The sequence below is a fragment of the Monopterus albus genome, unplaced genomic scaffold, assembly GCF_001952655.1.
Source record: "Monopterus albus unplaced genomic scaffold, M_albus_1.0 scaffold214.1, whole genome shotgun sequence".
In the NCBI taxonomy this organism is placed as follows: Eukaryota; Metazoa; Chordata; class Actinopteri; order Synbranchiformes; family Synbranchidae; genus Monopterus; species Monopterus albus.
In genome coordinates, this window is record NW_018128094.1 from 1837737 (window position 1) to 1849433 (window position 11697).

General features: G+C 40.3%; 1 protein-coding gene across 1 annotated transcript in view; it reads left to right on the plus strand.

Annotated features, from left to right (window-relative positions):
- Window positions 1-11697, plus strand: part of wsb1 (WD repeat and SOCS box containing 1) — a 38716-nt gene that overhangs the window by 14634 nt on the left and 12385 nt on the right. The window contains exons 3-5 of the mRNA XM_020619058.1: window positions 2929-3212; window positions 3443-3574; window positions 5434-5534. Coding sequence (XP_020474714.1) covers window positions 2929-3212; window positions 3443-3574; window positions 5434-5534 — 517 coding nt within the window. The remainder of the gene's footprint in view (window positions 1-2928; window positions 3213-3442; window positions 3575-5433; window positions 5535-11697) is intronic.

Consider the following 11697-nt stretch of genomic DNA (forward strand, 5'->3'; position numbering starts at 1 on the left):
AGGCGGCGGCCGCTCTGGCAGCAGCCATGCCAGGGGCTGGAGGGGCCAAATCTGAAGCCAGAGGCAACGGCCCTCTGCCTGGAGGAGGAGGGCTCATGGAGGAGATGAGTGCCCTGTTAGCAAGGAGGTAGCGACACATCATATATTACTCTTCGATTCAGTACGTCTCAAAATAGGCACTTGAGTCATATGAATGAATTTCAGATCTTGTTTCATATACTACAGAAAAGTGAAACTTGACACAGTTGCCATACAGTAGATTTAGCAAACCCCAATGTTGGTCGCAATGGATTTTGTTGTGCCACCTGAAGAATAAGTTCATGTACTCATCACTCTCACTATTCCTCAGTATTATGAGATGATATGTAGTAAAATCGTAATTTAAATGCACTTTGTTGCTGACAGAGAAGTATCACTGTAAGATCTAGAGAAATCTAAGGAATTTAGGTTTTAAAAATGTGGAGTTCAGGAGGAATTGTGTGGTCTGTGCTTTATGATATTAACATTAAACATGATGATATGTTTTTAAAAATAGCAACTGTTTTTCAGAAATAATTCTGGACTCTGTCTTACAGGAGAAGAATTGCAGAGAAGGGCTCATCACCTGAACCTGACCAGAGATCAGTAAGTACCATTAGATCCTTCTTGTCTGCTGTATTCATGGGGTAGGACTGGATAAGTCTGACTTCTTCCTACTCCATTCAAGCATGTACTAGGTATAAGCAAATTGATATTGGATTAGCATTTGTTGGATATGTGTAAAATTATGTGTGTTGACATATCAACTGTCTTTACATGCTTGAAAGAATAAATCAAATCAAATCAAATCATGCAGAGCTGCAGCCCCACTAAACCACTGTCAGCCTATATGACCCTGATGTTTTACCTGTCAGACTCTTCTTTATCATCTGTGAGTCTGAAGAAGTAAAAATATGTCCTCATTATATTTAATCTCCTAAAAACTCATCTGTCGTGCTGCACAGTGTCATTTTGAGGCAAGACTCGTTTGCAGCATGGGATATTGCTCCTGCTTTGTTCTGTGCAGTGATGCAGCAGCAAAAAACTGCAGTGATTTGATTGCAATAATGTGATATGACTTTGAGTTCTAATCAACTGCTTTGACTCATTGCCTTTTAATGGGCAGTCCTATAACATACATCAATAATGTACATGATATGATTTTTCTTCTTTTTTGGGGAAGGGGAGTCTGAAACGTTTCAACCATATATGTGAAGTGTGTGGTCATTAGAGATGCACCAGTTGCACTTTCTTTTGGCCAGTTTTTTTAAGTTTGACCTGCTGATTCAAATGTTGGCTGATTTTGATTTTGTTTCTTTCTAAGAACTGCCATTGACAGCACCCACAAGTATTATATAATATCTGGTGATTTTGGCTCATGAGAAGACATTAGTCAGGAATAGACATAGACAAAACTCTGAAAATGTAATGTTCATTTAGGTTCAGGTTTGTTCAAGCACTTAGGTAACTTAGGTAAATCTGCGTGGCTGCACTAAAATCTGATCTTTACGGTAGTAAAGATCTAATGCTCCTCCGGTGTGGAGCATTAATGACCTCTGCAAGGACATGTCAAGGAAATGAGCAGCTTCATCATGCTTTCATTGATAGTTTATGGGTTATTATACTGTAGGTGTTTCAGACTATAGCCCATAGACTTATTATAATTTCAAAAATCAATAGTATTAGGTCTGCATGGTGTTTGGCAAATCTGTGGGCTAGTAGAACTTTGTAGCTATTTGTTTACTCTCCCCACCTTATGCAGAAAGCAGAATGAATGCAGAGGTTTTCCCCAGTACCAAGAATGCATGACTTGTAATATCAGCTCCCTTTCTGCTTAATAGACTCTTTCGCTCCACTCATTTGGTTCTTGGATTCTCAGAGCCACATGTTGAAATTATCTTTAGGACAAGTCCATGCTTTTCCCAAATGGCAGACAGAATCTGGTTAGCTGCTTTTTTCAGCAGTGGCAAAAATACTAAAGTTTGCAACTAATTGCTGCCTCTGTTGAAACAGATTCATAATTTTCCCAATGGCCCTAGCTGTACCAAGCCAAGGTGTGATTTGCCTGCATTTCCACTACAGCCTTACAGCAAGCTGCATCACCCTTATTTTACTGATTGCTTTCATCAGCTGTACCCCATTATCTTTGAGGGTGTGGGTAAATGGGGACAGTCCTAGCAGGGCACACCCCAGACAAGTTGCTAGTTAAGTCACAGGACTGACGCATACAGCCAGCCATTCGTGTTGTTTCATTTCAATTTGTAGTTGCCAGTTAGCCTAAACTAACCTGTTGCAGGAGGACACTGGAGCACCCCGAGGAAGGCCATACAAGCACTGAGAGAACATGGAAACTCCACAGTTTTCTAGGTTCAATCTCAGAACCTTGTTGCTGTGAGGTGACTGTAAAAACTACTGAACTTGTGCCTACCTGTATTAGATTACAGCTGATGCAAACCAAACCTCCTCTTCAGTTGTTGCACCACGTTAAAAATCAACCACTAGTTAACTGGTGTGATACTTTTGTTGTGAAGAAGCTATAGGAAATGTAGTGTGCAGTGCAAGGCACAGGTTGTCACTGAGTTAGTGGAGCTTCATTTGCACTCGTGTTCTTCAATAAAAGCAGGTCTAATTAACTACATATGAACATTCTCCACTACTTGGTCAACAGGTCAGTTTACATATTGTATATAGTACATACAGGATTCAACTTGCTGTGGTCTGTGACTACTATACTGTACTTCTAGCATGTTACCAAAGTATATAACTTTACCTTGCTCTTCGGTACAGGAGCAACACACTTGAAACGTGCCAGCATGGCACGTGGACTGAGCATACATATTCTATAGTTTTCAGAGCCACTGTCTCTTCTTGATCTTATATTATATCTTTCTGCATTCTCTTTTTCTGTAGTTCAATGGGCCATGGTGGAGAGGGTACCAATGCCTCGAGTCCCCGGCATTCATCTTGGCAGAGCAGTAACGGAGGGCAGGCGATCTTGGTGGCCACAGAGCCCCGCGAACACACCATAGACTGTGGTGACATCGTATGGGGCTTGGCCTTTGGTTCCTCAGTGCCAGAGAAGCACAGCCGCTGTGTTAACATCGAATGGCACCGCTTCAAGTTCGGCCAGGACCAGCTGCTGCTGGCAACAGGTCTCAACAATGGTCGCATCAAGATCTGGGATGTTTACACTGGTGAGGACTAGGGGTGTGACAAGATCTCGTGATGTTAAAACGTGATGATATTTCTTGTCAAGGCAAAAACTGTGCTTCAATATCAGTATATAACAGAACCAGAGCAGCAACCAGTATGACAAAGTGTGATGGTAAAGTGCCTTGCAAAAGTATTCATACCCCTTGAACTTTTCCACATTTTGTCACATCCAACTTGGCCAAGGAGTAATGGTTGTTTTTCACTATTGCAGGAAAACTGTTGCTAAATTTGATGGACCATAGTGATGTGGTGCGAGACTTGACCTTTGCTCCTGATGGCAGCCTTATGCTGGTCTCTGCATCCAGAGATAAGACTCTCCGTGTATGGGACCTGAAAGATGATGGTATGTAGGTGATCTGCCCTTGTTAAAAAAGCTGTCATTTTAACCCAGTTTTATTTATTTGGTTTTGTTTACTTGTCCTTTTCAAGTTGTGATGAGTTGACAGCAGGACCAAATACCCTTTTGTTTTCCTTAAGCTTTATTTATAGTGAGTCGCAGAGAGAGACCTGTGACAGATGTCGGTGGTTGGACTTAATCCATTGACATTGTGCACAAGCTGTGCTGCCGGGTATATGGTGCGCTGCATCGTAACCACTGAGCTACAGGGTGTCCTGACCTTTTGCTTTTTCAACTGAGAGTATGTTGTTGACTGGCGAATTGCAAGGCCTCTGAATTGTAAGACCAGTTTTGAAAACGCCCTGGAGCAAAATGGTGTTGCAAATGGCTGCTTTAGTTGTGCGCTCTCGTGCTTTTCCTGTTTGTTCAGTTTTTTGGAGTCCATCTTCTCTGTATTACTTTTACCAAAGAAGAGCTTTTAAAATTCTGTCAGCTCACTGCAGACATTTTTTTCTTCCGTAATTACAAATACAAAATGTTGTGTGGAGATTTTAGGAACAGTTCTCTATGGGGCCAGGAGGAGACGCAGGTAGGGGTAGCACGCCGGAGCACTGATGAAGAAACAGAGGGGAACCTGAATGCCTGAACTGGCTGAATTTGAGTGCCCATTATTTTAAAATTCACTGGATCAGAAAGATAAGTCAAGTTGCACTGAGTTAAAGTTTAGGAAAACACCAGGCCAGTAGCTCAGAGTTCATCAGTGTTTTTCACACACAACACTTATTACCGATTTGTTCTGAGACTTAAAATTAAATGTGGCAAAGCTGCCTTTAGCTTCTGTGCTGCTTAAATGTGGAACAAACTGCTTACAATTGAGACAGTGCTGACAAAATTAAAGACTTATTTACCATTGCTTTTATTTAAAGGCACTTATTTTGTTTTGAACACCATTTTCTACACTTCTACAATTATAGACTAACTTCTACTTCTTGTTACCCTCATAACTTAGTCCGATTCTACAAACTAATTTTTATTTAAATTTAGTTTTTAATGTTGTGCCTTTCCTAGTTTTGTTTTTGTTATTTGTTTTATGATTGTGTACACTGTGAAGCACTTTGGAATGCCTTTTGGTATAAAATGTGCAATAAAAATAAACTTGCTTTGCTTTTAATATCAATGGGTTAAACCAAACACGATACACACTATTTGGCCCTTGTTGTCACTGGTTAGATTCCAGCCAGGGGCCGCTGTTGAATGTCCTACCCCCCTTGTTTTCTGTCATTCTCTATACTAGGCGCTTTCAGACCAAATGGAAAACGGAACGGTGCAGTGACCTAACACTAGGCCTGCCAACTGTTAGCGATTAGCCAACAAGCTCACAACAGTTAACACATAGTAGCGACATTACATTACCAGTAAGTATTTTCTTTATATGTTACTAACCCTTTGCAGAGGATTCCGTTGGGAGACTGCAGCTCCCTATGCCACTAGTGATGGCTTTTGATCGCTATACATGATTAACAGTTTAGAAAAGTGACAGTGCTGCTGTGGTCAAAATACACATGGTTGACTCATGGTTCCTGTTACACCTGGACAGTACCTACCCAGAAGTAGGAGCTACAAAGGTCCCTCAACACAGTGTTCTAAGAACCATTATTGTTCTCAGTTCCTCTGGTATGGACACAAAAAAGGGGGTACTCATTCTAATAGTTCTAAGAACTATGAAAAAGTTCCTCCCGCCTGAAACTGCCTACCGTCTGCTGTCACGTAGAGAAAAACATTTCAGAAGCAAAAAATTTTGAATTGTTATCTGAGAGTAAAGGACATGGTGTATTGCTTCATCGTGTTGTTTATGTATTGTATAGGTAACATGGTGAAGGTTTTGCGTGGGCATCAGAACTGGGTGTATTGCAGTGCCTTCTCCCCTGACTCTTCCATCCTATGCTCAGTTGGTGCCGGCAAAGCAGTATGTATACAAGTTTCCTTTAACATATTTTGATGGTTTTGCTAGCTAACTTGTTGTTGCTTGTGACCAGTTATGCTCAATCAACTTACTGTACAAATTAAAACACTCCCTATCTTCCCTGCCCTTTCATTCCCACCTTAGAACTAATTGTGCTTAGTATTATGATGAGCTGAACTACCTGCAAAACCTGTTTGGTTTTGTTTGCAGTGAGGAAAAAACATCCTGGTGTTCTGGAGTTTGCATGCAAAGCAGACTGTTTTCACTCTTGCTATATAGCTGAAGCTAACCTCATCCTCACATATTTCCTGTACCTGTTAAAGTATTGTTGAAGTGCGGGAACCTAAACTAAAACCTCAAATCATTACAGTGAAGTCTTGAATAAGTAAAATTTTCAGAAACTTACAAAAAAGAAATAAAAAAATTCAAGCAGTTTAAAAACAACTCTGAAACCATGTAAACCTTGATTGTTAGCAAAGGTCAGATGTGAAAATTATTTTTATATTTTATTAAATGTTGGTTTTAACTTCACATACTGTATTTCTGCAGCCCTTAAAGCAGGCATGTTTCTGGATTGATTCTGTACACTGGCCACCATTAGTTCACCTGATAGTGGCCAGGAGCCTACATTGTTACAGCCCTAGATTTCATTTGAACATGGTGGTAATGGTAGACATGGTGTTAGCTTTGTTAGGCTGTGTGTGTCCCTACAGTGTGTGTCTTGCTCTCCCTGTCACAGGTGGTGGCAGAACTCAGTGTGTGATTGGTTTTGAAAGGAGCGCCGTGCTGACATTTGGCGCGGCCGGTGTAAACCGGGGACGCACAGTGCGCATAGCCCAAAGGCCTGGCCAAGGGCAGCCTGGTGCCTGACCTGCAAGGTCAATCTGTACGTAGGTGCTGCACCGTGTTTGTCTACCTCTTCTCTTGCAGTTGCTTTATTTGATTCATTTCAGGTTTAGACTATTCTTAAACCGGTAGTTATATAACCCCTCTCCCCCATTTACCCCACACCCCACCCCAGTCTTTACCTGGCTCCGTTGACCATCTGTGCACAATCATTTGTTACTAGGATTCCTGATATTGTCGGTTTAAATGTTTCCCTTGTAGCATACACCAATCAGCCGTAGCATTATGACCACATGCCTAATACTATCTACAAAGGAGTCAATGTGACAGTTGGTTTGGCACTTGTGTCACTCTGCAGCTCACTGTGCATCTTCTGTGAATCCATTTACTTCCACAGTTCTATTGTCAGGAAGAGCACAGATGTGTCTACAATTCAGTGAAAAACCTATGTAAAAGGAGTGAAAACTGTGGTTGTGAGGACGAGAGAATTTTTTTAGACCAATCCAACAGCCTCACCACTCTAGGTGTGATATCACCACTACAGCCCCTGACTCTTTCTCTTCATAGAGACCAATGTACATTATTTCTCATTTTCAACCATTTTAACAAAGATTCAAATAAATTTTAATATTTTGAAAAGTACAAATGGAAGTTAAAAGTTTAATATACAGTAGATCAATGTCTCCATCAGTGAGCCATGGGCATCCATGACCCTGTCTCCAGTTCACCATTTGTCCTTCCTTAGACACTGTTGGTAGGTACTAACCACTGCAGACCAAGAACACCCACCAAGACCTGCAGTGTGGGAGATGCTGTGACCCAGTCATCTCATCCTTCACAGTTTGGCCCTTGTCAAAGTCACTCACATCCTTACACTTGCCCATTTTTCCTGCATCCAATACATCAACTTTGAGGACTGAATGTTCACTTGCTGCCTAATATACCCCACACAGTTGCCACTGTAACAGTCAGTTTTATTCACTTCACCTGCCAGTGTTCATAATGTTAAGGGTGATCGGTGTATAGTGTAACATTGAGCTACTGCCAGTAGCAAGTTATTCAAAACAATTCAGTCAGCTAGTTTAACAACCAACCTGCCCACTTGCCTTCACTTTGTTAGCCTGCATCTTCCAGTGCTTGGCAAATGTTGTTCTAGTTTCAGATTAAAATGCTATGAAAGGTATTGCCTAAAACATTTATTGAGAAAAATAATTGGCTAATTGCCCAGTTAGGTTGTAACCTTTTTGTATGCAGTTCTTATAAGGTTCTTCTGCTTTTACAATGAGAATAAGTATTTCTATTGTAACAACAGTGCAATAGATTATACTGTATTTCATTTGCAATTCTCCATCGGTATACTTGTGATGAAAAATAAGCCAAAACATTCAACAGAGAACATGTCTTAGATGTTTATACTTTAAATTGAGAAACTACAAAATTAAGAATTTAGCTAGTACAGAGAGGAACAGAGTTGTTGAAGAAACTGAACCATTAGCCCGCATGTGACTGCTATGATTTTTAAAATTTAGTTATTAATGATAAAGTACATTGTTTACAAGCAGCTTTTCAAAGTGTTAAGCATTTTTAATTTCTAACATTCAAAAAGTATGGGTGCCCAAATGGGACACAGAGAAATAAATGAATAAAGAAATGCATAGATAAATAAAATTGGCGGTGGATATAAATAAATGATCGAGTGCCACATTTATCTATTTCTGTATTTATTCATTTCCACATGATTTTTTCTGTATATATTTATTTCTACATTTCTTTCTTGCTGTGTTTCTCAAGGCGTGTCCTGAATATGTAGGCATAAGCAGGCAAACAATCTCTGCGATCTGCACACTGTCTGCAGGAACCAGCCTGTGTTTATGTCGGAGCTGGTGTTTGGCAGCTGACTGACCAGGCACTGCACACCACAATCTCTCACTTTACAGCCAGCTGGCTGCAAATTGATATATGGAAAATATTCTCGCAAATCTTTTAATGTCATGTAAGAATAGCCCTATGGCTGTATATGTATTTATGCAACCATAAGGAACCCTGTCTCTTACAAAGTAGACCTACGTTATTAATAAAAACCTTTGTTTATACTTAGACTCAGTGAAGTGTCAGCTTAGTAATGCATGTGACCATAGCACCACAACCAAAAACCACCACAATAAATAGACTATTCTTTTTGTTTTCATATGAATATCAGTATTTAATATTCAAATGCCTTGTTAGATTTGTGCACAAGGTGGTTACAGTTCCATCAAACTATTAAACAATTAGAGTAATTAAATAAGTCTAAGTCTGAATGTAGTGACTCCTACCAGTTCAGTGAATCCATTTACTGAAACAAGAGAGACCCAACGATAAAATAATGAAGGCATAGATTTATTTTAAATATGTACACAGGGATAATGATCAAGAGGGTAGAGGTGGTTCAAATGGTACATTTGTGAATGCTCTGATGAATGAAGGACAGTTTGTTGTTAGCTGTGGTGGAAGATTGTTGTTTGGGTCAAAAAAATGAGCTAGATTCTAGATCTAAATTCTCTGGTCTTATCACGAATATGGACAGGGAAAAATAAGTGTTGGTTGCTATAGTTTAGGGATTTGAATTTGGTAACAAATTGCTAGGGTAACTATGGTTTTCATGAGACATTTAGCTGTTGGCAGGAGTTAGCCATTTAGCTTTGAGATTCAATGTGGCTAGTAGGAGAGGAGCACTGGTTTGGAGGCTGTTTGGGCCAGAGTCGAGCAGGATCCAGGGTTCCGAGATGGTCATCGAGCCGGGGACTCGGAACCCATTTGTCGTTGCTGGATTTAGATGGGCTCGCTCTTGGAGGAAGCTGCTTCTCAATTGGCCAGGTCTTCTTCAGAGTTCTGGCTTCACCAGGGTTCTTCTATTGGTTGGCTGTTCAGAGATGTCTCACCAAAAAACCTTATTTAAACTGATTGTTGCAGGCTTGTTCTGGTAGTGTCTTGGGAGTTTAAAGGGCCCATGGCATGCTTTTCCTTGTTTTCTGACTTATCTACAATGTTGCAACAGCAAATTATCATCTTTGATGTGACCTAAAGCTCAAAAAATTTGGTGAACTTATGTTCTAGTATTTCTATGCAGAAGTAACTTGGTTTATAAACATCTCGCCATCTCTCACTCGTGAGACTTTTTTGTCTAACAAAATAAAGTATTACGTGATATTTTAAGGATCTCCTTGAATGGGCATAAAATCCAGGCCAGCGCGTTCATGTGAGTTTACCTGACATCCACCAGTGCCCCCACCATATTGGCAAGATGTTATACTGCCTTGTTTGTTATGTATATTTTCACTAAAGCTTATTAAAAAAAAACATCCACCAGTGCCATTGTAAAAGTGGAATTTTTCAACTGTGGCTGGTTTTGTGGATATATTTACCTCCTGCTGCACTGTGGCCAGAGGGTGTGGAAAAAAAATACAGGGCCTGAGGTTACTGCATGTCTGGGAATGTTCCTGTATAGGGACCTGACCAGGTCTAACCTACATGCAGCTGTCCAGTGAAGCCGCCACCACGGTTAGTGATCAGCTAATCAACAGTGGATTCCCCCGGAGCACAGTACCTGTTTTGGCTGCTTGAGACCAGCGTGTCTGCTGCATGTGATGTGTTGCTGGTTAATGAGAGGATTAATGATCCGTGATGTTATTGTCAGAGCTACGCTACCTTTTAGAATTAATTTCACTGCTTTGGAACTGTATGTGGTCATGTGGATGCAGTGACGACCGGTTGGATTTACCGATCTTGGAGCTACTTAAAAGGGAGTGATGTTTCCACTACTCGGTGGGACTTAATGGTAATTTCCAATTGGTTCTTCGAAGGTGCAGTGGAGAAAGGTTTGCGCCCAATTCTTCCACCATGGCAGAATGTTTGGAAAACATTTAAACACATTTTAAGTTCCTTTTGTCCCACAGAATGATTCACATACAGTATGTTTCATCATCATCACAGCCTCCAAACAATGTGTACTTTATTACAAGGTTTCTGCATATCTTGACAGAAATTTTAGCCCACTTTTCTTTTGCGAAGACCTCCAGGTCTTTGAGGCTGGAGGGGTTCTTTGCCATTACATGGGTTCCAAGTTCCTGTCATTGAGTCTTAATTGAATTTTGGTCTGGACTCCAGACCATTTACATCATTGTCCAGGAACCATTTCTTGACCACTTCTGCAATGTGCTTTGGATTATTGTCTTGCTGGGATGTTCCAAGGCCAAGTCTTTTTGCAAACTGATGTTTTCCTCCAGGATCTTGATGTGCAGTTCTTTTTTCATAATCCACTTTTAGGAGGTTGCCAGTCCCAGTGGCTGAGAGACATCCCCAAAGCATTATACTCCCACTACCATGCTTGACTGTCAGGACTGTTCTTTGGGTTGAATGCTTCACCTTTTCTTCATCAAAAAAAGTCACATTCCTGCACCCAAAAAACTTAATTTTTGTCTAATCTGACTATAAAATCTATGACCAGAAACTAGATATTTGCTTGGAAAGCAAAGACAAAAATTATCAGGAGGTGTAATGGGACCTGTGTAAGAAAAATTATTTTGACAATGTAGGAAATGTTGGTACATGTTCTACTTATAGAATCAGTCTGAAGATAAGTGGTAAAATTATCTTTGGTCAACTAAGACTGGAGGACAATCCATAGACATCAGAAATGTCTTCTTGCCTGTTGATGCTCTGCCAGGTCTCAGCTGTACCTTAACATTTGTGTATGGGCATGGTTTCAGAGAAACACGGCTGCTCAGGTGACCTGGGGTGAGCTCACTGCTGGGCCATAAAACTCCTTGGCAACATTATATATACAATATACATAATTTTTATGATAACTATAGCAACAGTGCACTAATAATGAGTAGCTACATATACAGTGGAACCTTGGTTTTCGTGATTAATTTGTTCAAAATAGTCAGACGAAAACCGAATCGTATGAAAACTGAAGCAATATTTCCCATAAGAAATAATGTAAATCCAATTAATCCATTTCAGACACCCAAAAATATTAACAAAAAATACATTTTATAGAGAATAACTATATTTTTACATACAGAAAACAATGAGAAATAAATATAAATGACTAATGAAATGGATAAATGAACATTTAACATCACTTTTACCTTTATTGAAGACTCTTGTTGGCGTATGGAAGACGGCGAGGAGAGGAGAGGGAGGAGGAGAGGTTATTGTTTGTAAGGGGAATCCCCCTCCATAAGGACTTCATGTATCAAGGCCCTATCTGGGGTTACTTCCCTTCACTCATTTCTTCAGGGAAATGAGTGGCCGAGTCACACGGGCAGGTGGA